The sequence below is a fragment of the Pogona vitticeps genome, chromosome 6, assembly GCF_051106095.1.
Source record: "Pogona vitticeps strain Pit_001003342236 chromosome 6, PviZW2.1, whole genome shotgun sequence".
NCBI lineage: Eukaryota > Metazoa > Chordata > Lepidosauria > Squamata > Agamidae > Pogona > Pogona vitticeps.
This window is the reverse complement of record NC_135788.1, coordinates 69,550,447-69,576,935: the sequence shown is the minus strand read 5'-3', so window position 1 is coordinate 69,576,935 and position 26,489 is coordinate 69,550,447. Positions and strand designations below refer to the sequence as shown.

Here is a 26,489-nt window from a genome sequence, read left to right as displayed (position 1 = left end):
AGGCAGCCGCTTTCCCTGCCTTTTGTGAAGACATGTGGCTTAGCAAAAAGGAAGGGAACCCTCCCTTTGGGTAAAGCTGCCGTGAAAGGGCTGCATAATTGCAGCCCTTTGATCCAGAAGCCCATTCAGGGCTGCTTCAGGATCAAAGGGCTGCGATCGTGCAGCCCTTTCACGGCTGCATTGCCCACTTCCTAAGCCCCTCACATCTACAGGGCTTAGGAAGTGGATAAAGCAGCCGTGAAAGGACTTCAGGATCAAAGGGCTGCGATCATGCAGTCTTTACCTGAAGGGAGCCTTCCCTTCCTTTATGCTAAACCCTGTGGCTTCACAAAAGGCAAGGAAAAGCGGCGGTCAAAGGGAGCCCTTCAATCCCTGCTTTTCCCTTCCTTTTTCTAAGCTCTGTGGCTTAGCAAAAGGAAGGGAAAAGCAGGGATCAAATTTTCTAATTTGGGTTTAGAAAAGGGAGGGTCCTCTTATATATTGGGTTGTGTTATAAATGGAAAAAATATGGTAATGTGAGATCTCTTCTACCTTTTTAGGAAGCCACAGGAATGCTGTTTCCAATTGTTCCAAGTCTAGCATGCAAAACATACCCTCCTGAGCTTGGAAAAATTGTTCCTTGTACAACAACTCCTCTAATCCTGTTCAGTGATTCATAGTCCAAAACATAGCTATTCTATCATCTCCCCCATACTGCTGAACTCTCAGCCTGTGTCAAAAACTTGGAAAGGAGAATGGATAAATTATGGGTGGCTCCTGTCATTCTTTCAAGGTAGCCAGAAAACAAGAACAATCCAAAGTTTAACAAAATCTCCATATCATAAATAGGTGTTCCAAAGGATAAGGAAGCAAAATGCTATTACAGCAAGAAACACAGATTTGGGTGTGGAGGGAGGAGGATGGTCAATTGAAAAAGTAAATCAACCCCATGTTTAAAAGAATATAAGTTCTAGTTGTTTTTAGTAGCCTAGATGACAGGTGACTAAATACTTTCCAGACGCTGTCATGGACAGTGAAAAATATATGCACAGTTTCAAAAAATAATGTTTCTGACAGAGTTTTAGCAGACATCATATTTCTCTAACTGTCAAAAATTAATCCTTATGGACCATCATCAGACTTACGTGAAGGATATATTTAGGGTCTATATTATCACAACGGATAGTCTGCTTTCAGCTGTTAATTGATAAAGTAGCTATGTACCTGACTATGTTTGCTAAAATCGGTGGATGAAGCTAGACCTACTTCATATTCAGAAGTACAGTACTTTACTTTATGTTCACTAGGCTTTGTGTAAGGTAAGTGGGACTAAAATTATAGTCGCCTTTGCATATAGGCTTACCAGGCTCTGAAGCTTAGGTTGCAACTACATTGACAAATAGTTCGAGATTTGCTCTACAGTTAGTATGGGTGGATCTGAAGTCTTTTTCAGTTACTACATGATGCAAAGGCCAATGTTTATCAGCCTGGCCTTTTTTGCTTCTGATTTGGAGTATTTTCTCCTGTTGTTGGGAGAGTCTACAGAATGATTCGAATGGTGTTTTCCCTGTGTGATTGTTTGTTTCATTCTACAAAAAAGAAGGGGGGCATGTGTGACACTGGGTAGTATTATGATGACATATTAAGTTGGCGCATGACATTTTGGAACAGTAGAGGAACATCCATTCCCACAATTTTTCTCCTTAATCACTCCGAAGTATTTGTTAAAAAACAAACTACTGAGTCTAGTGCTAGATTTACCTTATCACTGCATTGCTATACCAGTTTAGTGCTAGACCATCTCTACATAGGAAAAAAAAGTTAAGAAAGGAAAGCCACGATCAGCAGGAGTATGTTATCAAAGGAAAAGAAGCCATAGTCACATGTCCAATTGCATTGGAATGAAGGACAGTGTAGTCACTGACACTGAAACAATTCAAGCTCTTCATGTGATCATTAAAACTTAACTCAGCCATAAGAGAGACTGAGAATTGAGCTGCAGCAAAACTGAATTCCTCCAATTTGGCCTGCCAGTTTGGTCTCAGGACTTAGTGCAGAGGTAAATGGCACTGTACCCTTTAGATAGATTTTCCTCATGTGAATATTCTGGACTTCGGTTTCCATGTGTCCCATCCACAATGGCCAACTGTCAAGGGTTCCAGGAGTTCTAGTTCAAACCCGCTATGTATCTCACTAGACACTAGATTGCCTACCCTTGCCTCAGAGAGAGGTCGTTCTGATGCCCTTAAAAGAGGACCCAAACTATAATTGTCAAAAGTCTGAAATAGCACGTTTCTGAATTCTCTTTGTTAGGTCCTACAAAAATAACAACTGTTCCAAAAGGAATGGAGGCCTTGAATTATTTAAGGGCTAAATGACTAAGAGAAAAGCAATCTGGGATGTTACAGTCAATTTAGTTTATATATTAATCTAAACATACTCTCTCTTTTTTCACTTGCTTTTAGAAGAATGAACATTCCCTAAAATGCAGTGACTCAAAGTGAATTATTCCATCTGTCTTTGTTCCACTGAAGTGTGACTGATTTTATTGCTGTAAGTCAGGAATGTCTATAAAATACACTAAACTTGTACTCAATAGGAAAAGTGCATACTGATTTTCTCAGCTGATACATATGGCTTCGGCTGATTTGTGTCTTGGAGCGAAACCCACCATCTCCTTCTCAAATCAGAGTTGGGAGTTGGGAGAAAATATTGTCACAGAATTTACATTAGCTGCATCAAAGTATTTTAGTGAACATTTGCAGACAAAAATTTAGTGCAAATTTGCAGACAAAGATAATTCTCATCTTTTCTCTCAGGTGTGCCTGAGAAGTATAATTTTGCAAGGAATGGTTTTCACCTCTAGTTCACAGCTGTATACAGCAGTCACATCACACAACTTGCAGGCCATTCCAACAAATAACTTAATATACTGATGTTTTTAAAATTTACAAACAATACTTTTTTTTAAAAAAACAGGTGTTTCTTAAGCATTCGAAGAATACTTTTTATGGTCAATAGCAATGTTTCATTGACATCAAAATAGCAGATTTACTGGCAGAACTCTGTGTCTCTGTGGCAATGAGTAGGAGTAGTTACAAGCTGAAGAAATCAAAGGAATACCATATGTGGATGTAGTCACTCAAATCCTGCAACTGTTTCCTCTCAGAACGATTTCCAGTGCACAGCTGAAAAGCCTACAAATCTGAAGTGAATGGATGGGATTTAATGTTGATTGGTTGTTGAGGACAATAAAGGAGTTATGAGAAGAAATCAAAGTATTGCAGGCTATCAGTACTTCAGTCACACTATATCTGAACAAACCATAACAGTAAAAACACATCATTTAAAATTTTGCTGTAGCAAAATAAACTAGCCATGGCTCAGTATAAAACAGTATCCTGTATCAAGGGATGTCTGGAAGGCACCACCACTCTTCTCTACCTCCTAAGTTTACTCAGCATCTAAACTGGGATACAAAACAGCCTACCCAGGCTGATACTAAATAAATATATGACAATAGCATATACAGTAAACAGTATTGCAGTGGGACATCTCCACTGTCTTAAAAGGGGTGATATAAGCAATTATGCAATACAGGCAGACAGCCAAAAAGATACAGCCAACAGTTTTATGTTCACACAGATTTAGGAGTTCAAGTAAAAAGATGGATATGAATTCCCACGTAGTCAGCAAAGGCATGCTGATTTCACTTTGAAAAAGATGATGCACAAGAAAGCCTGCATATGGTTTGCTGCAGACAAGCAGACTAAGGACATGGATTTCTGAGACCAAGATCAACTTATTTGATTCAGATGGTGTCAAGTGTGTGTGGTGGCAACTAGTTGAGGAGTACAAAGACAAGTGTGTTGTGCCTACAGTCAAGCATGGTGGTGGGAGTGTCATGGTTTGGGGCTGCATGAGTGCTGCTGGCACTGGGGAGCTACAGTTCATTGAGGGAACAATGAATGATAACATGTACTGTGACATACTGAAGCAGAGCATGATTCCCTCCCTTCGGAGACTGGGCTGCAGGGCAGTATTCCAACATTATGATGACCCCAAACACACCTCCAGAATGACCACTGCCTTGCTAAAGAAGCAGAGGGTAAAGGTGATGGACTGGCCAAGTGTGTCTCCAGACCCAAACCCTATTGAGTATCTGTGGGGCATCCTGAAATGGAAGGTGGAGGTGCACAAGGTCTCTAACATCCACCAGCTCTGTGATGTCATCATGGAGGAGTGGAAGAGAGCTCCAGTGGCAACCTGAGAAGCTCTAGTTACCTCTATGCCCAAGAGGGTTAAGGTAGTGCTGGAAAATAATGGTGGCCACAAAAAAATATGGACTTTGTGCCCAATTTGGACGTTGTCACTTAGGGGTGTACTTACTTTTGTTGCCAAAAGTGTGGCTGTGTGTTGCATTATTTTGAGGGGACAGTACATTTACACCGTTATACAAGCTGTATACTCACTGCTTTATGTTGTAGGTCATGAATATTCATATGATATCTGCATAGACCAATGGGAGTGCTGGAGGAGTGGAGTCACAAGGAGGAGGGGAAGTTAGATTGGGAGATTGAGAGTTGAGAAAGTTTTGGAGTTTGGGCAAGAGAGTGATGGTTGAGAGTGGATAAAGGAGAATGTTTAAGAGTTAACATTGCTTGTTCTTTCAACACCTGTAACAATAAACAATTTCTATTTGGTTCTTTTAAAATGACATATGGCTTGGACATCTATAATTAATAATAGATAATGTTCATGTAATCAACTGGTGGTAGCTGAAAGACACGTAGTATGAACTCTTAGTTTGTTGAAACAAGCAGGGGCCACGTGGGGACCGTGACAAATTGGTGGTACAGCACTGGGATCAGAAGCAATCCAGGAAAAGTTGAATGGGCTTGAATTTAAAGGTATTCCTAGCTAAAAGGGGATAGGATCCGTGGTAAGAAGTGGTTACCCGTTAGAGTCTTCGTGAAGACTTAGTTTGGGGCTTCTGAACCCAGATCTGAGAAATCCTAAGAGAAGGAAAATATCTACTCAAGAGAAACCATTTTTTTATCCTCAGGATTTACAAGACCTAGTGGCTAGCTCAAAATCCAGAGCTCTGAGGTAAAGAACGGTGGCGGATAGAGTGGAAGCCTAGATCAGGATAGAGACCAGTGTCTCTCCAGGCTGAACACTCAGATGTCAAGGTTTCCCATCTGTTGAGGTCCTAAGGCCTTCAAATCCTGCTTGCAGATATCCTTGTATCGCAGCTGTGGTCTCCCTCTGGGGCGATTTCCCTGCACTATTTCTCCATACAGGAGATCTTTTGGAGTCTGAGCATCAGCCATTCTCATGGCATGCCCGAGCCAACATAAACGTCTCTGTTTCAGTAATTTGTACATGCTAAAAATTCCAGGTCATTTTAGGGCAACTCTGTTTGGAACTTTGTCCTGCAAGGTGATACCAAAAAATGCGTCGGAGATAATGCATATGGAACATGTTCAGCGTCCTCTCCTGCTGTGCACAAAAGGGTCCAGGACTCACTGCAGGAGTGTACTCAGGAAACAGGCTCTATAGACCTGGATCTTGGTATATGCTGTCACGTTCTTTTAAGCCATTTCTTCAGTGTTGTCACATGAAAAGATATACTAAGATATTTATGAAATGTGAGTGGGTGTACTCACTTCTGTGATATACTGTATATTGCTAAATGTATAGCAAAATGTTTTGCTACAAAGCACTTGTGCATCTCCTCCTGTGCATGTATAGACTTCATTGCTTTGGATCACATTCCTTGACATTTAGAAGCCTGTACTGAGAAGAAAAATGTTTCAGAACTGGGAAGGTGACAGGATTAATATCAGGAGTTTCACAACTGAGGATGTGTCTGATGATACTTCAGACATCCATGTTTCAAGTAATTTTGGTCTGATAATCCTGGTGAAAATTAACATCCTAGATATTTTCTAGATCTTTAGTGTCTCCTTTCTTTGGGATTAGACTGTATATTGAACATTTCTAGTCTATGGGTCATTCATTCATTTTCCATAATCATAGTCAGGATTTTAACAGACTCAGGCCAGTACCCTGTTGCCCGAATTTAGAACAAAAGAAACAAGAAACAAAGGCAGTAGCTAAAATCCAGTTGTTAGGGTGGTGGATTTTCCCACCTACTGTAGCCTGTGGCCCAAGTGGAAAATCAGAAAGACAGATGTAAATGCAAGGTAGTCTTATCAATTCATTCAAATAAACAAACAGGAAGGCAGACGGAGCTGTCAAATTAACAAAAATATGCAGAGTGTTTAGAGTAAGCAAAATTAAAAAAAATCCTTTGATCAGGTTCTTCAAGACCCTATATAGTTTTAAATTATGACAACACACTCATTATATCAGAAAAGAGTCTTCTCCAGTCAAGAGAACCCACAGACCCCAAAGTTACAAGCCTGAACTTATACATGTAGTTTACAACCTGTGTTAATCAGATAAGGAAGGCTGCAGCGGTCTCCAACAACATCCAAGTTTAGAAACAAAAAGAAATGGTTCAGCAAGATAAGAGGGAGATGGGGAGGTTAATGAAGTTTTATCTATCTGTCTTTAGGAGCCAGCTAGGTGTTTCCTGTGTACCCATGTCAAAACTCATTTGCCTGGTTCATTATCTTAATCATCACCGACCATCTGCCTAGTCCTTAGTGGAAAATGTCAGCTTTATTCTAAGTTTTTCCTTTACCTTTTGCTGAGAATTTAAAACTTATATAGAGTTATAAAAATATTATAATGTAAGAATCTTTGCCATTACAGTTAGTCCCAAGCCGTCTCACTGAATCAGCGGAGTTTATGTTAGTTTTGACTTACCACATTTTCACTGATGTAATGACTCTGTCTTTAGGCCAGTGGTTTCAATATGTTTCATTCTGTAAAGACATGACACAAAAATTATTGGAGCACCATTTAACAATGTCTATATATTTGTGTCTCCTTACCAACATAAATTTGACCAAACTCTGGGAAGCAGTGGAAGACAGGAGGGCCTGGCATGCTCTGGTCCATAGGGTCACGAAGAGTCGGACATGACTTAACGACTAAACAACAACAACATATATTTGTGGATAGCAGACAAAATTCGACTGTATTTTCTGTGTAGTATATAGAGGCTCGTTATATTCATATTCACATTTGTTCTGTGAATTCTGGTTTTGTGGCTTCATATTACCAAAATAGTATATAGGAGATTCAATACTTAAAGATTTTTAGCAATGTACAACTATACATTACTTCAGGATCATTTTCCAGGTCTGTTGTTTAGCCAGCATTTTCTAGAATCAATAGAGTATTTTGATTTCATCAGCCTGCGTCATCAGTATAAAGGGGATAAATAAACAAGAGTTCCAGGCACCTGAGGAATGAGCTTTTTCTGAATTTTCTGTTGGACTTCAACTGAAATCCACATATTTGTCATTTGTTTATAATATTTTAATAAAGAAATAGAAGAAGCATACTGATTAACACATAAGCATTTTCTTTAAGGCTTTGGAACTTTAAAGGTTCTGCTTATGTTTCTGAGTCATAAATCATGGCTAGGAGTGCCTCTGGTTCCCTGTTAAAGAAAACTGAGGGCTTTAAAAATACATTCAAAATCTACCTATCACATCCGCAGAGTAATCCAATTATTTCTTTTTAAAACAACACTAACCAACGTGTTACTAAAGAATGCATTTAATATGAATAAAGAAGATATTTTAAATAGCTTTGTCTCCTTAAATAACTGCATGCAGCCTTTTTATACTCTTGCATCCCAGTATTCCCAGCCACCAACATGACTACTTCAAAATCACATCAAATCAATTTGACTTCGGAGTACACTGGGATCTGGTCAAATTACCATCATCATCACCTTATAGCTCTTGGAATAGCAACAGTTTTAGAGCCAGCCCTACCATTAGGCAGAGTGCAGTAGCCACCTCAAACTGCAGTTTGCAGGTTCCATGAAAAGATAACACGTGTTTAGCAATTAACTAACAATAAATTTGCCATAGAATTTTTAAATGCAAGAAACTACAAAATGTATTTTCCTTAACTACAATGAAATTACCTTTGCTGTACTTTTACTGCTAAGTATGGGGGCGAGATGCTTGTGAGATTTTCTGAATTCTGTACCAGGATAACTTGGCTGCTTTGAGTATGCTCAAATACATGGGATGGAGGCACCCCATTTGCTGCTCAACATCAGACAACAACAGCTGCTTTGCACTGGTTGCCCATTCGTTTCCGCACTGATTTCAAAGTGCTAATGATGACGTATAAAGCCCTAAACGGTTTGGGACCTCGATACTTGGCAGATCGCCTTCGCCCACCCAGGTCTACCCAAATCACTCGACAAAGCCAGCAGGGACGGCTGAGGGGCCTAACGCCGAGAGAGGCCCTGAAGGAAGAACAAGAAACCAGGCCTTCTCGGCAGTGTTCCCTCGGCTATGCAATAGATTTTGTCTATGTGGGTGGGGTATAAGTCTAATAAAAGTAAAGTAAAATAAAAGTAAGAGACCTTGATTCAGCCCTGATCTTTGTTCCAAATGCCTTCAAGTCACGTGCAAGGGTAACCAAAGTCCCAGGTGATGGAGCCAGTGTAGGTAGTTGTCTTCTTTTATGTAATAAATCTGCATATATGTAGTAGCCCTCTGACCGTCCTCCCTGAGCTCAATATCTCAAAGCACTGCATCAGAAACAGCACACAATTATAGTTTTCGAAGAGGAAGCTGTGTTCGTCTGTGCAAGCATATCACACAGTTAGTAGTCTCACCATTCTTAGATTAGTTTCTCTTCTCTTATCCCTTTGACCATCTAGTTACAATTATAAACTTGACAAAAATGTGTCCTTAATCTAATACTTATTAATATAAGGTAAAGCATAACAATGCCTTTTATAAAGTACCAAGAAAGGCAAATAAATTATACAGGTTCTCTGGAATTCTGCTTTATGATGATGCTTTTGCAGATATCGGTTTCTCTTCAACTTGTGTTCTTTAAAATTATGATGTGTGGAAAGTCAGAGGGGTTCAAGTTTATTGATTCCTAGTAGGATAATAAGTTTCTGTAGGTATTTGAGATCTTACCAAATTATTAGCTGCTGGGGTTTCCTAGTGACTTTGTGAGGTATGCATAGTAAATGGAAACAAATATTGTATCCTGTATTGAAAATGTTAATACAAGTGAATTTTATTGCTGTTAGATATGAGTCCAAAGGCAGCTTCCTCACTTTCCAACTTAAGTTTCTTCCATAGATCTAATTGCCTTTTGAGTAGTCTAGACAATAAATAAACTGCGACTTTTTATAGAGGGATTGTTCACTTACACCTGCAAAATACATCATTTGTATGGCCTGATGCTGTAAAATGTTGAGAGGCAAAACACATTGAATTCTTTGAAACTGGTTCCTCGGGTAAAGTGAGCCATTTTAGAGCCAAAGTACACAGTACAGGTTGCTCATCCCTAGAAGGGAGAATTTTGGAAGCACTGAGAATATCCAAACATTGTGGCTGATGTTTTAGGATCTCCCAAATGTTGCAAATTACCTTGCTTTGTTTTGTGAACAACTGTGGATCTCCCTTTTTAATGATGGTCTATCTGTAAAGAATAGTGGAGTGTGACTGATGAGCTTTAGTAGGTAGGTGTCTGTCCAGTGGCAGAGTAACATGCATGGGTAGAAAGAAGAGGTGCAAATTAGAGATGGGGGTATTCGTAGGCGAATACAAATACCCCCCCCACAGGTGGACATGACGAGGGTCCAGCCCACTCACCAATCCGCCACTGCCGTGGGTGCTGCGGAGCCTTCCAATGGCTCTGAAGATCACATTCGGTCCTTCTGGCAGAAGTGGCGAGCTGAATGCGATCTTCGGGGCCATTGGAAGGCTCCGCAGCACCAGTGGCAGTAGCAGATTGGTGAGTGGGCTGGACCCGCGTTGTGCCCACCTGTGTTATCTCTAGTGCAGATATTTACCTGGCAGTGTTCTCTCGGTTGGTTTAAGGCTGGGGATAGATACAGTGCCTAACATTTCCTCCAGTATGTAAGCCTTGCCTTAATATAGATGGAATGGTGGCTGTCCTCCCACTGGAGAGTTATCCCTCCTGTTCTTCCTCTGTTATTTATCAATATGGTTGTTGTGACTGTGTGCTGAGACTTTCATGCTAACTGGCAAATGACTTCTACAAGCAAAGCTAGTTCCTGTGGTTTTCTTTCTCTGGTGGGCTGCCTGCAGCACTCTTACAATCAGGTGCACTGTCAGGATATAGCCAAGTGTACCGTGGACAGCCAGCAAATTAGCTAGCACTGCTTGCTCAATTGGCTTTGTGTGATTCTGAAACCTACTAGGATTTTGGCCTTTGTGAATGTCTTTAGAGATTAAGTTACATTGGGTTTGAGCAATTTTAGTTTTAGTTTTCTGTGTGACACATGTATCTTGTATGTTACTTTGGTATTTCGTCTCTAAGTTTCTTTGAAGCCCTTGGCTATGGCTGTAGCATTTTGAAGGTGCAAATGAGCTTAACTATAATTGCTAGAAACTGATTACTTGGGCTTTCTTTAGTAAAAGGCGAAAGATTTATGTGGTTTGAAGAGAAACCATAGTAACCACTTATTCATGAACTCTGTATGTAAGTAGAAATGTAGGGATGCTGGCACGCAGTAGAGTGTTAAGAGCTGTTATCATTTTTGTATGTGCTTATGGTTGTTTGATTAATGTTCCTTCCACTTTGGCATATTTACACAAGTGAAAAAGTGGAGAATCTTTTGTTTTTTAGAAATTGGCTTCAACGGCACTGGAATGTTGAAAATATTTTGAAAAATTAGAACATTTCATTTGAAAACCAACCTGTCAGTGTAAAAGTGCATAATTTCTGCCTTTTAAGACGTTGTTTTGTATAACTTTGATACATCCCTGAAGATATTATGTCTTTGGAAGAAAGAAATATTTGTAAAGCTAAAGGGGAAAAACAATAGTTGTCTGTGTTACTGATAGACAGCATCCATTCTTGAAGACTTTTAATGATTCATTCATTAGTCCAGAAGATAAACCTCCTTTTATGTAATTATCATAATATATATTCTTATTCTAAGTTACATAGCATGTATTCTGAGGCCTGGACATCTTTCATGATTTCAGATCAAGGGAGTCTGATTGAAGTTCAGGCTGTGCAAAATCCACACATGAAATCAATTTGGGAAAGGGACAGCTTGTTAAAACAATTGTTCTGACATGTCTGGTTTCTCTGGCACACTGGAAGCACTGGAGTGTATATTTTGAGAGGGCTTTTGTATATAAACATCATTTAATACATCGTGCCTTATGAGCCTGCCGAATGTTCTTGATGGACCAGATGCCAGTTTACCACCTCAGTGATTAACAGAGCTTCCATTAAATTTAGAAGGTCATTATTCATGGTCTGCTAATATTACATTGGTGTTGTGTGTTTATGTGTGAAGAAGAGAAGGCAGGAGAATGGTATGAGAAGGGAAGAGGTAATGAGGAAGTGGAAGAAGCATTGCAGAAGAAAAAGAATGATGATGGGTAAAAGAGAATTGTGGTATTATAAAGGGCTCCTAGAATTTACAAGAATAATGTGTGGATGAGAGGAAGTGGAGTAGGAAGGAAGAGGAAGACAGGGTGAAGCAGGAAATGGTGATATGATTAGAGTGAAAATGCAAAGGACTACTTTATAAATGTTTTTTTCTTCTGTCCCACTTCAGTAATCGTGGGGATCGTTTGAAGAGCCTAAGTCCTTTCATGTCTCCCACACTTCGGTCCTATTGGTTCCCATTAACTCCCCACATTACAGCAAAAGGGAAGTGCAGTGAAGACAGTGCTTCAGAGAACAGTCCTGCCCAATGTGGCTGCAACTGCCATCTTGATTTTCCCAGAATGCCTTTGAGTTTCAACACTGGCCAGACATAATGCTGGGCAAATTTAAATTAGACATGGGGATGAATATAAAAATGAATCGAAATATTCAAAAAATATCGCTGATTTGTCAGATATTCATTGCTTCATATTCTTGATATCCAGAGACCCTGACAAATATGAAGCAACGGATATAACTCTTTTATATTCATCCCTTGGTCTATCCTTCTCTGCTTATGCCCCCACAGACCTCAGGTCAGGCTTCTCTCCTCTTCCTATGCCCCGGCAGGCATAGGAAGGGAAGTGGAACACAAGTGATTCCCCACCCCCATTGTCTTTGTAAAGTCTAGCCTCTGTCTCCGCAGAAGCCACCACAGAGCAGCAGGAGGCAGCTGGGAAGGTAAATGGGAGTGGGAAGGCAGTGGGGACCGTTTGTTTTTGTTTTTTTTTAAGATAGTCCCATGGGCTATGACCCACCAAATTGATCTGTGGTTCATTGGGCCACTGGGAAGCAATTTGCACGTCATGAAGTCTGACGATCTACGAACCACGACAAAGTCCCATTTTGGCGCTTTGTCCCCATCTCTAATTTATTTATTTATTTATTTATTTATTTATTTATTTATTTATTTATTTATTTATTTATTTATTTATTTATTTGATTTGATTTGATTTGATTTGATTTGATTTGATTTGATTTGATTTGATTTGATTTGATTTGATTTCTATCCCCCCCTTTTAGACAAAGTCTACTTTGGGTGGGTTCCATTAAACATTGTAAATTAAAACAAAAATTTAACTGGTGGTAGCTGCAGTTGTTTCACACAACACATCCAGCCAGGCTAGAAAAAAGTGGAGGTCAACAGTGGCAGCAAAGCACATGCTGAATGTTTTCAGTAGGTCTGTTTGGCAAAATATGGAGAAAACTTATGTAGAAATCTCTAGCTAAGGAATTTTTTTTGTTTAAATTTTCTCAAGCACATTCATTTAAACCTTTGCTTCATTTCTCTGCCACTCCTTCCAGTATTCTCAGTCTGTTCACTTATTGACTGAAATCTAGTAGTAAATCACAGCACGATTAGGTCTATAGACTCAGTGGAGATTTGATGAATCAACTCCTCCATCTTTTAATTGGTCTGCTCTAGCTGTGACGTGATTTCTAGTTGTGATTTCAGCCATTATTTAGCTTTTAGGGTTCTGCCTGCAATAGCATTGGAGTGGGCTGGAATGAGAAGTCCTACCTCACATCTCTTGCTACCGTCATCACAGGTGAATATGAACTATTAAACTGTGGAGGTCCCACAGTTATCTGCTTGGAGAGTCTGCCTGAGCATGTAAGAGAAAAACTGGTTACATGCATGACAGACAAATATAGGCTATTGTCTTGGGTTATTCCCAGTCATTACTACTTTCTATTATTGGAAGTCTGTGTTCATTCATTTAGGATTCTTTTTCCTATGTAAGATACTATGTGGGAATTGTTACATATCTGCAAACGGGGAAAGAAATACATCTGTGGTTTAAGTCCCATTTCAAAGTCATAACAGAAAGCATATAGGAAGCTTGAGCACACATACCAGTGGTCACAGGGAAGGTGCCAACAATGGCAAGCAAATTTTCAAGTCATGATATCATTCACACAGATTATCTTTGATGCTGTGGCAGATGGCCTTGTAATAGAGCTGGGAATATTTTTTAAAAATAATGATAGTGCTGCTTGCTAATTTTTGTAAAAGTATCCTATCAATTGCCCACGTTTTCTTTTGGGTGGGGGGAATGCAGGAAAGCCTGAATTAAAAGCAATCTCTAATCTGGGAGAGTGTATGAGGCACATAAAAGCAACGGGCACCCACATCCTACTTGTTGGTACTTTGAACGTGGTCAGTTATGATTTCTTACTTTACAGTTATATTTTGGCCTATGGCCAGTAATCAAAGAGTGGGATTATTTAACTTTGCAGCCAGCGCTGTTTTCTTCTGGGAGATATGAAGTAGAGGTGGGACACACTGATTTTTCAGTTCCCGGCATAACTTTCTGATTCTATGTATTATGGAAATGGGGATGGTGGGGAGAAGAATTAAGCTTGCTTCCTTTTATTAACTTGCCTTCCTTAAAATTTATGAATGTCTTATGGATGTGAGTCAGATGTCACAGAGTATGTGGAATATATATGTTTATTGTATTTCTTCTAAAAAAAAATTGGTTCCCAAGTTCATTGCATTTGCCAACCATAATGTAAAGCAGTAGAATGTATATACAATTAATTAACCCAAGAAAAAACTGGAAGCAAGGGAAAAACAATAATTCACATTATAAAAAGTGGGTCCAAAATGCAGTTCCATTACCCAAGAGTTGTAATTATGCACCAGCGCATAGAGGAATCCTGTAGGAGAAAGAGGTGGACGTAAGTCAAGGAGAAGAGATAGTGGGCCAGATGGAAGGGCTAAGGTGATGGTTTTCTGGTCATGCCTGTATGTATTTCCATAGTTACATCTTTAATTTAATGACTGAAGAAAGACACAATTTCTGTTGCGGACTTTTCAGTGTGATTCAGATGTGACCCAGACTGGTACAATTTGACTTGTTCAGAATTCAAGAAAGCAATTACATAGTAATAATTGTGTGCTGTCAATTCAAATTCGACTCTTTCCAGGGTTTTTAGGTAAACAATCTTCAGAAGGGGTATACCATTCCCTTTTTCTGGGAGTTCCCTAGGACTGCATAGCTTGCCCATGGCTACACAGGCTGGCTCGCATCCCAAGAGGCAAAGTGGGGAATCAAACTCCCAACCTCTGGCTCCACAGTCAGATACCTAAAACACTGAATTATCCAGCTAGCAAGCAGTTACATTGCCCTAGTATTTGTTGGTATCTGATCAGTGGAGTGGGCAGTAAGATGTTCACTTGAAATAAACTGAGAAAAGAAAATGATCCCAAGAATAGTTACATCTGTTGTCAGAGCTAAGTGTCATCTCCATTACATTAGCTGAAGGAGAACCACTTACATTTTACAGAATCTGTGTTTCTATTCAAAAGTTGGTTTTGCTGGTAATCCACAGGGAATGAATCAGAAGAGCGGAGCATGTAGCATAATAAATAGCTGGATGAATTTTGCACTCAGAAGTTTTAATTAAAGACAAATTACTCTATATTTCTCTAGGGCTTTTGGCAGTGAAAGGGAGATGTCCATACATATAATTAATCTAGCTTTTGCTTTCCACCATTCTTGTCAAGAAAAGGAAGCAGGAATATACCTAGAAAAAGCACATTTTGAAAGTGGGTGGGATTTAGCAGGGATTTTCTCTCAATGTTTTAAAAGCTGGTATGGTAGTTGGTCTAGCAGTTCAAAAGCATGAAAATATGTGAGTAGATAAATAGGTACCACCTCGGTGGGAAGGCAACGGCGTTCCTTGTCTAGTCGCGCTGGCCACGTGACCACAGAAACTGTCTACGGACAAACGCTGGCTCTATGGCTTGGAAATGGGGATGAGCATCGCCCCCTAGAGTCGGACACAATGGAACTAAATGTCAAGGGGAACCTATACCTTTACCTTTATGGTGGTTGGGGATGGACAAAAAGTCAGGTGGCTCTTTGGGAGTTTTTAATGTGTTCCTAATGTCATTCAGATAAAGACATTTAGGAATTCCAAATATACGTATGGCAGAACAAAAACAATGTAGAGCTTGGGAAAGCTACTGTAGTGATTTTACGCCGCATATATGTTTTGTGTATAGGTTTGTGTCGGTTTGCAAGTGAAGTGCGAAGGTTGGTTGATGGTTGTTTGTGGGATGTATGCCAGGAGTAACAGTTAAGAAATGCGAAATAATGTTTTAAAATAGAAATGCAAGCTGCCTGGTCTGTATGGCTCCCGGCTGCAGAGGTTCCATTTTGTATATAAGAAATGTGTGTTAGAATTGTGAGTCAGTCAGCGCTGTCAGTCAGAGTTCAGGAGTTAGAATTAGAGATGTCTGTTTGTGAAGAGGTTGTGAATAAAATTGTGGTTATATTTTTGTCAGAGTAAGTACGTATCTATCTAAGGAATAGAAAGTATGCAAACTTCAAAATTTTAAAGAAGAAAATAAAATGATTATATACCATATAATTATATATAGAGATTATATACCATAGAATCTGACAGTTTCGGTTTTTACCTGTTTGTGGATTAAAAAAAAAACCTTTGTAAACATTAAAGTTTTCTGTGTTTACAAATCCTGTTTATTATGTTATAGATAGCAATTATAAGATGTTAGACTCATGTACACTGCTGGTCAGGGCTGGAGCACAATGTTTATGCAGTGTTATCAAATTACGCCCTATATTTTTACCCAGCAGTTCAGGTCCCTTCTGGTTGTGCAGTTCTAACTTAGCTGTGGCAAAGTTATAGCATCAGTGAGTGTAAAAGGGAACCCAGGCTCTTTGCCTAGATTAGTTATTGATAGGGATAATCCAAGGGAAGGAGTTCCTGTCTGCAAATTTAAACAGCAACTCCAACTTTAGTGCAAGGGTTTGAGGGTGCTTGTTGTCACACACTGGCAGAGAAGGCATCTGAACACAGCAGCAGCTTTTGGGGACCAAAATTCCCCGGGCCATCCTAGTTGGGAAATGTTTGTGTTCAGTCTGAAAACTCTTCTAAGGTCTGAATATTGCATTGTGTCTTCACCTCTTAAGAAGAGTCCTTCTATTGGTCAGGATGCTGTAAGTGGCTAACACAGGCCACTCATGCTTTCTTTAGTTGCCTGTTTTATTTTCTTCCTGAGAGTCAACATTCTATGGATCCTGAGCATCCTCAGTTCTCGGTTTTCACCATCTTAGGTGTTTATTTTTTTCAACTGAACTTCTGAAAACCTTAGTTTTTGAACCTGTGTTGTTTATATGTTTAGGCTTCTTTCCAAAGTGCTTTAAAAAAAAGAGCAGCTCACAGACTTTTTGGGGTCCATCTCTGTTGACTTGTCAACTCAGGTTTAACATTGCCCTGCTTGTTACTGTTTCCACAAAGCTACAGAGCAGAGCCATGATTTGCCATAGATTAAACCAGTGGTTCTTAATGTGGGCAATAATTGCCCCCAGGGGGCGGTAGAACGAAAAGGGGCGGCATGGGGGCGCTGGAGCAGTAGGGGGGCGCTGGAGCAAGCCAAACCTGTGAAGATGGCTGCAGCCTTTTTACAATGTGCATGAATACATCTTTTCCTCGAATCTTAATTTAGTTTCAGAGTTTTCGTCTTGAACTTTTTAGTTCCTGCATTGCGGTTTGTTTTTATGCCCTTTTTATATTTCTTTTTGCGTCTTAAAATTTACTTGCAACTAAATCATTAAATGTTACTTTTGGGGGGCATTTCATTTTCTTGGAATTGAATTTTGTTTTCAGGGGTCATTGGATTTAAATGTCTTAAACAAACAGACAGACAGACAGACAGACAGACAGACAGACAGATAGATAGATAGATAGATAGATAGATAGATAGATAGATAGATAGATAGATAGATAGATAGATAGATAGATAGATAGATAGATAGATAGATAGATAGATAGATAGATAGATAGATAGGGTATCATCACTACGGGGAGGGGGGGCGATGATAACTTCCTCAATGGCTCAAGGGAGCGTTTCTTTCAAAAAGGTTAAGAACCACTGGATTAAACTGAGGGTTGTCAGCTTTATCAAGAGCCCTTTCCTTTTGCATGCGTGTCTAGTGAAAGCAGTATAAACGCCTTATGGGTGTGTATTACTTAAAATCCATCCAAATACTCATTTCTGTTTTTCTTCTTTAATATGCCGTTCTGGCTCTTCTGTAGTCAGTGGCAAAAATAATGAGGACCAGGATTTGGACACAGCAAAAGGAAGGCTTAATTGCTTGTTATTCTTTCCTTCCTAGCAAATGTTAGGATCATGCAGTAACTGCAGGCATTGAGAAGAACAGGTTGTCTGGTAGCTGCCAGCCATGCTTCCAAATGTCATCTTTCATTTAATAAGCTCTTAGCATGAGTCTCTGCTTCTACCACTTCTTTCAGGTCAGGATTCAGAAACTCTGCCACACTGAGTCCCTTTACACCAGTGAAGATGGAAAATAGTCTCTTTCAGCAGTTTATAAAGGCCGAACTAGACAGGAGAATCTTGTTTGATTTATCAAACTGTTTGCTTTGGTTACACATTGCCATGGGGTGAGGGCATGGGGAGCAAATTCTGAAAGTAAGTAAGAGCTGGAGGGTTAAACACCCCACTCATTCTATAAAATGAGCATCCTCCTCTCCTGATTTGCTGGGGAGATACAGGTACATAATATTGTCCTACATTTTGAAATTCTGGTATGATTCATCACGCCACATAGGTGACTCTCTGTTGACTTCTAGGGAGTTGTATTTCAGAATTTGAAGCACTAGGCTTCCTATACTCGCTCCTTGTATGTATCCGTGTGTGTGTGAGTGTGTGTGTGTGTGTGTGTGCGTGCACGCACGCACGCACATGTGCTTTTCCTTCTCAAAGGAAAAGGACACAGAGGCATTTCACAGAAATTATGGAGACCTTGAGGGAGGAAAAAGAGGTCTTTGTTTTGCATTTGGCTAGAGAGGCAAACTCTCAAAGGTTTTAAAAATCTTCATCAAGTTTACTCATCCTGTCAAGGCAAGCTAAATGATCAAGAATGAGGTCTTCAGCCAGTATCCTTTCCATCTTTAGTGTGTTGCTTCTGTCTGAATGCTTTGCGGGTTGACTTATATATCACTTTCCTCATTCACTTGAGAGCAAAAGCATGCAGGTTTGCTCCCTTTGAAATTTTTGGTATGAAACCCTTGTGGCTCATGGCTTGTAGACGCAGTGGGAAGGGAGGCATCCCTTTCCGTAAACGGCCCATTTATCTGTTGTAAAGATAAAGAATCCTGCTGAAGTACATACAATTAAACTCTCTGAAACAGACCCAGAATTTTAGAAGACAGATAGAGATAATCGGATATTTTGCAGTAGTTTTGGAAACCTGTTTAAGCCTGAGACATTAAATTGCCATAATTTCAGTTATAAGATGTAACAAGAGAATTTGAATAGACTGGGAAAGGTAATAAAACATTTGAGTGTGAAAGAGAGAGAGGGGTGCAGAGGTGATGCTGCACGAGAGGTCACTGCCATTTTCTTCCAGATATGCAAAACCTCAAAAGAGATTCCAGTTTATTATTTGATTTTCATTCTCTCTTTCATTTAAATCTTACAGAAAAGAGTCAAGGATGTGATATCACCAATTGTATTTGAAGCTGTGTATAGCCTTGGAGAACATTTAACGGCAAGGAAGGAAAAAGAATTACCTGCACTCAAGCCTGTACTCCGATGGAAAAGGGGACAGAAAATGGCACATAGAAACCAGGTTAGATATCAAATTTCTTTGTCTAACCTTTCTCTCCCCTCCCTGAAATAACTCAGAGAACCCTAGAAGGAGAAGAGGTGTGGTTCTCTTTTCTCTTTTCAGTTGTAGAAGGACATTGTTTTTAAAAGGTAGAGTTGCTGACTTGCATTTAGGAGTGGATAGACATAGAGACTTCTACATACTGTTGTCTTTGGATATTTCTGTACCCTTTCCTGTCCTATAAATGGCTTCAGTTGTATCTTGTTTGTATGCTTCCATTTTATTTAATTTATGTGATACAGTTCTTTAAATGTTTTACAGTTCTTTAAATGTTTTACCATTGTTGCCTGCAATTTCATCATGTTGTGCTGTTGACTGTTGTAAATTACCATGGGAGAATAATTTATCCTAAAAGGCAGTTTAAAAACAACCCAATTAAATCAGTAAATACGATAGTTCAAAGAAGTTCACCTTACAGTGTGATCCTATGCATGTTTATGCAAACTTACGTCTCACGTTGGTCAATGAAGCTTATTCTCAGAGTGCAGCCTTCATGGGGTAAAGAATATTATGTTAATATAACAGTAATGTGACACTAAATTAAAATGTGATGGTGACATGTGACTTCCTTACATGTTAGTAATTTAATATATCTCAGATAAGTCACAGATACATCTATTATTGTTTTATTGTTGTTTGTTGTACTCTGCCTTTCAAAGCAGTGTATACTGTTTTTTTGGTCATTATTACAGTGGACCCTTGACTTACAGATGGCTTGACTTACAGACTTTTTGAGTTACAGACTTCTCTGGCCGCAAAATTTAGGTTTGACTTGCAGACTGAGATTTGACTTACAGACCAGAAAAAAAACAAAATGGAACAAAAACGGCCTGTTACGGGATTAATCGGTTTTCAATGCACTGTAAGTCAGTGGAGACTTGACTTACAGACTTTTTGACTTGAGAACAGCCTTCCAATACGGATTAAGTTCTCAAGTCAAGACCCCACTGTATCATGACTAGAGATAGGCATGAACTGGAAAACTGGTACTGTAGTTTGTGATAGTTTATGGTTGGTGGCTGATCACAAACTGTGAACCACCAAGAACCCCCAGACAAAAATTAAACCAGTTTGTTGCTTGTTTTTCTGGCTTGTGCTGGGGGGGGGGGCTCCCTGCTCCTGATGCTTCCACCTCTGCCTCCTTCACCACTGCCACTGCTGCCACCATGGGTGGCTGTTCAGAGGCAGTGGCAGGCTCCTGGCAGAGAATCCAGGTGGTCTGCCTCTGAGGATCGCACCCACAGTGGTGGTGAGGGTGAGGGTGGTGATGGCAGGAGCAGGTAGGTAGAGGCAACAGGGAAGGGGCAGGCAAAGTCAATGAAACACCAAAGGGGAAAAAAGTTTGGTTTTTCATTTTGTTTTGACAAAGCAGGATTCCCAAATGGGGTTGTGAAATGAACCATGAACCAGCCCAGCACATTGGGGCTTTTTTTGGTTCATGGTTCATTCTTTGCCCATTTCTAATCACAACTCTGTGCCATGGGTTATGTTGAGAGATATTGACTGACGTATATTCACCCCATGAGCTTTCTATTTCACTGGATATTTGAACCCTGATATTTCCAACCCTAGCCCATTATAGCTGTATATCACACAGGATTCTCTTTGTTTAAATGGAAATTTCTGATAATTTCTGTAGTTCCCAGAGTGTGGATTTTATTGACTGAGTGGCGGACTGATTGATTTAAAATGTTTATACCCCACCTTTTTCCTAAGAAAGACCCAAGGTGGCCTACAGTATTAAAAAACATACAGTATTAAATGTTAAGAACAATAAATTGTTGCAATATTTTTTAAAAAATAAACAAGTACAATATTGGATATTATTATTACTACAGTACTATTATCATGATCATTATATTATTATATTACTATTATTAACATTAATACTAGTAGATTAAAACAGTTGTAAAAACACATTAAAAACAGAGAAACATAACATTCCCATTTTAAGAATCCCTTCTTACGCAGATAATTAATTTTTAGGCACTCCAAATAAAAATGTCTCACCTTTCCTAAATAGAATCTTTTACTTTTCTATTTCATTTTTGATAGTGTTCTTCCTGACAACATTGGCATTCAAGAAGTACATGGGCATTGTTATAAAATACATAGATGTTAAAATGTGGACATCCACTACAATGGCTGAAATCCAGTAGTAAGTCACAAACAACTGCAGTAGTCCTACTGAATCAGTGGAACATACAGAGGGGTTGACTCAGCAAATCCCCACTTCATCAGTGTGTCAATTCTAGCTGAAACTTACTGCTGGATTTCAGCCAATATCTTAATATACTGCCCTAAGCAGCTTTCAATACATCATCTTAAAATATTTCCTTCTGTGATTTTTTTAAAAAAAGATTATATTTATCTGACATACAACCCAGTATTTATTTATTAAATACAACCAGAACATTCAAGGTTTTTTTTTTTTTAAATTGCCCTAGATAAGTTTGTGGCTTTTCAGTTGCTGCATTTTCAGCAGAATGGCCTCCCATCTGTGTTCCCAAACTCATGTAGTTAAAAATAGCTGCTTCTAATTGGCGTTAAGTAAAAGGGACCTTAACTGAATAGCTGTTTTGCAAACTAACACAAGTGTATGAGTGTTTTTTGGATGAATGGGCTGGTGGCACTAGGCAGTTCTCTTAACTGAATTCTGTTTTTCTTTTTAAATAAAGCAAACTGAAATTAAATGAAATTAATAAAAGGTTAGGGCCTGTTGGGCTATTGTCACAGTCTTGGTGTGAATGTTTTTCCCTGGGTTAGAAGTTGAAATCTTTAAAATATTAATTCCTTGGGAGAGGAATTAGAATTAGCAAGGTATCACATGTTCTTTTTCATGGCAGAATAGAAAAAAAAAGAAATATATTGAGCTACATTTGGCATTCATGACCTAATGCTTTCCAGATGTATTGGACTATGGCTCCCATCAACTCGTTTAGAGGTGGGATCCAGCACCCCTCAGATGCAGCACTCCTGCACCTCCTTCACAATTCCTGTATGCTCGCCAGAGGGGAGAGGGAATGTTGCCGTGTTTTGAGTGGTGTTCCGCAAGCCTTGGGCCCCCCACTTCATACATCTGTGTATGCACACATACAGACGTGTATACAGGGATGGGAATTGTAGGAGTGGTTACAGGTGTAGCCATCCAAAGTGGTGGCAGTTCCCAGACCTCTGGAGATCACTTCTCCCTCCTGTAGTTGACTACATGTATTGTAGCCCAACATATCTGAATAGCATCAGGTTGGGAGGTGGCTGAATAAAGCAGAAACCACTAGGGGCTCCTCTGGATGTAGATCATAGGGCATAGTATAGGAAGTTTTAAACTACAGTATTTGTTTCATGCTGTGAGCCTTATCTTGACTGGGACCACGTGCCTTCCATTTGTGTGGCAAAAGAGGCTCTGATAAAATGGGTAGGATCTTTCTTTTTTTAGTGGAAATGATGGGTGCAGAGCCCTGATCCAAACTAAGACCACAGTCAAAATGGAGGCAAAGGTTTAAATTCCCATATCCCACACTCTACATTCTGAGTTGTTGGGACTGTTGGAAATTGGCATCGAAAAAGGAACCTACACTCAATGGCAGAACTATCCAATTAGGCAGATATTTTGCTTAGCCTACAGTTGTGCACAGATGGTCTTTCAAAATTCCCTAGTATATTCAGGAGCAGAGAACTTGAGGGGGGAGGGGAACCACTACATGTCTCCAGCAGAATCTCATAGCTGCGGCTCATTATTAGAAGTGCTGTAAAATAGCTTTGTTTTTCCTCTCCAAGTAATTTCTGGTTTTTTGTGTGTGTATGCTGCCATTAAATGTGGTAACAGCAGCAACTCTGGTGATGGCCTGGCCACCTGGCTTCTGCCTGGTGTTGTTCTAGGATATCGTGATAATGGCACATTAGTTGGGCAGCAGGGGGAAGATCTGTAAATTGACCCCCTATTTCTGGAGAAGCAAGGAAAAGAAAAATCTCAGAGTGTTTCTCAGAAAAATGTATTCGGAGAAATTAAGGTTTACCGCTTGTCATTCCTTGGATTCAGCACCTCCACCAGGGTCTCTTTAATGTTAGGCTTGCAGAAGGCTATTTTTTTCCTCTGGCGCAGATGCTTATATAACTGCATTCACTTTCATGTGGAAATGTTATTTGTTTATTTATTTATTGGATGTATATACCGCCCATCTAGAACATGCCTACTCTGGGCGGTTTACATATAATATAAAAAATAAACTAAGATAAAATTCAGATGAATCCAAGATGGGAAAGGGAAAAAAGAAAGAGGAGGGAAAAGAAGAGGAGGAGGAAGAAGGAGAGAAAAGAAAAAGAAGAAAAGAAGAGATAGCATAGGTAATGGCTGTAGGGAAGGCCTGCCTGTATAGCCATGTCTTCAAGTTAGTCTTGAAGGCCCTCAGCAAGGGAGCCAGGCGGATCTCAACAGGTAAGTTGTTCCAAAGCCGAGGGGCCACTGGGAAATTTGTGACATGTTATGCCATAAGAGTTTCACTGTTTCTCTGCAGTTGTACATAGCATCATATCTGCTTCAGGGATTATAGGGATTATGCTATATTACAGAGACAAACTGTATTTAAAATTGCTCCTTCAAATGCAGCATGTCAAAGGTTGGGGAAGGTGCTGAACCCTGAAGAATGGCAAGTGTTGAGCCAAAACTTATCATAATTCAGTTTCTTAGAAAAATATATTTTTTATTTTTTCTTACTCCCCTAAATATAGAAAGCCACTTTCCAGAATTTCTTCACTACAATGCCCTATAATGTCTTTTAGGTATGAGGTATTGTGGAAAAATCAAAATGGCAGCCAAGTTGTCAGCATACTTGCTGTTACAGTAGTAGTATAAAGAACAAAATTTTTAAATGAAAAAGTACAAAGCATTGCTATAACCTTTCAAATGGAAGTCTCACCTGTGAGAAATGGTCAGAGAATTTCTCCTTCCCCTAAAGAAATTTGGAGAAATTACTCCCCCAGTTTCTTTGCCCATAGAGTGAAGAGTTTTGAGAAGCTGCACAATACACTGAGTGACAAGAGTCTTCAGACAATTCATTGATAAAATATGCACAAGAATTCTGAACTCATCTATGAGAATTTCCATAAAATTTGACATTCTTGCTCAAGGGATTTCCCCCCCCCCGCCATATTGAATGAAACTGATCCAAATAATCCTCGGAGAAATTATAACACAGAAGTAGCTAAATCCCATCCAACTCCTACCACTGTTTCCCTTTATTGTTATGTGGTCTATCCTCCCAGATCTCTCCCATCTAATTATGACTCCAGTTCATTCCATTATATGTATGTGGCCTGCTTCTTGGACTTTTGGCTAAGTGAACTGTGTGGTGTGCTATTTCTATGCATACATGTTCAAACTAAAACTATCAGGCCTCATATAACTTCACTGAAGAGAGCAGGGCTAGGATGGATTGGATGGATGTACATGCCTTACCCACCCTTTCCTGCCCTTTCACTTCACAGTTAATTTCTGCTTGTGTTGAAATGTCATGGTGACTTCTTACCATTCAGAAAGTTTCTTAACCAGTACCACGTCAGGGCTGCAGGGAATGAGGAAATTCCCAACACAATAGGGAGAAGTCACCTATTAACCAGAAGTTATATCATGTTGTGGGAACTCTCTGTGAGGAAGTGGCCGGAGAGCTGATAAGAAGATGTTAGACCAGCCCTGATTCACAATGGCAATATAGGAGCTATATCTGAAGTGGGGAAGACTTTGGCAAGTTGCTGTCACAGAGCTGTTGGATGATCAATTATCCTTTAGACCATCTGTGGACAGCGGGAGTCAAAATGCTGAATTTTGAGGAAGTTAGATAAAACAGGCAGCAGTGGGCTGCAGTACTCCCCATACATCCAAGATACAAATCTTTCCTTTATTACAGAAAAGCACTTTCTCCTGTCTTTCTCTCCCTGTTCAGTTAAAATATTTCCCCTCTACCTTTGTTTTGAGTAAAATCTGTAATGTATTCAGTCCCACCCATGGATACTTGCCAGGACTCCTATGCAGGAAATCAGTGGTCAGGATGAACCCGAAGTTGGCAGTGTATTGGCACTTCCCATGCCAGGAAAACTCAAAATGATCCCACCCAGTATTATAATACAATTAGATTGAGCAGGGTTTTGAAGTGGTTTGTCCTTTAGTGAACCATGTCAGTATGTAGAAGGGAAAGCAGAATTGATGATTTTGGTACTAAATTAGTTACGAATGTGAATAGATGGCCAACGTATTTAGAGATATTTCTAACTTGGAAATATCTCTAATTAGTTGTGGAAGTTACAGTGGCCATTGACTAAGCTATATATACAGTAATACCATTCACTCAGGATCCACTGCTGTTTTTTCAAGATTTGTTGACCCTTCTCCCTACTGCAACTCCCCATGCACACTTAAAATTTATTTATTTATTTATTTATTTATTTATTTATTTATTTATTTATTTATTTATTTATTTATTTATTTATTTATATCCCGCCTATCTGGACTATAAGTCCACTCTAGGCGGCTAGAGGACTAGGAAATCAGCTGTAGTTGGTTTTGGTGCTGCACATGACTAGAGGACTAAGGGAAAAGAAAAAAAGTTCCAGTTCCACTGGCACTGAACACTTAGGGTACACCAGTGGATCTTGGCCATTGCTGTTTTGTTGAGTAACAAGTAGAGATAAGATGAATCTGGATTGCTGAATCATGCTGGATCATTATACCGGCACCACAGGTGCTTGTCAGTTTCAGCCCCCAACCCCTTGGCTGGATTCTCCCACTCATCAGCCAGCATGCAATTTGCTCCTCCTCCTCTTCGATTGTTTCACCAGTTGCAGCAGGAGCACAGACTTCCCTTCTCTGCCTCCTCCAGCAGCTGCCGACTCAGACAAGGGAGTGGAGCAGGGGTTGTTGCTGCACTGCCTTTGAGTGGGCGGCTTCTGAAGGAGGCAGACAAGGGAAGTCTGTGCTCCTGCCGTGACTGGTGAAATGACTGAAGAGGAGGAGGAATGGAGCATGAGCCAGCTGGTGAGTGGGGGAATCCAGCCAGATTGGGTGGGGGACAGGATCACGTGGTACAATGATCCAGCACGATCTGGCAATTTGGATTTGTGTCCATCTCTAATAAAAAGTAAAACATCTGAGAAACTGGCCAGATGATTTTGTCACACAAACATAATACAGCCACCCTCTGTTTCCCTTTTGCACTTAGTAGCTTCTGTTGATTGCAGTGCTGGCCCAAGACATTT

At 39.8% G+C, this 26,489-nt stretch overlaps 1 protein-coding gene across 2 annotated transcripts in view; it reads left to right on the top strand.

Annotated features, from left to right (window-relative positions):
- The window catches only part of ITGA9 (integrin subunit alpha 9), a 389,935-nt gene that overhangs the window by 164,160 nt on the left and 199,286 nt on the right, over window positions 1-26,489 (top strand). For both annotated transcript variants that reach the window (XM_078377516.1, XM_073003815.2), the window contains exon 16: window positions 19,053-19,202. In XM_078377516.1, coding sequence (XP_078233642.1) covers window positions 19,053-19,202 — 150 coding nt within the window. The remainder of the gene's footprint in view (window positions 1-19,052; window positions 19,203-26,489) is intronic.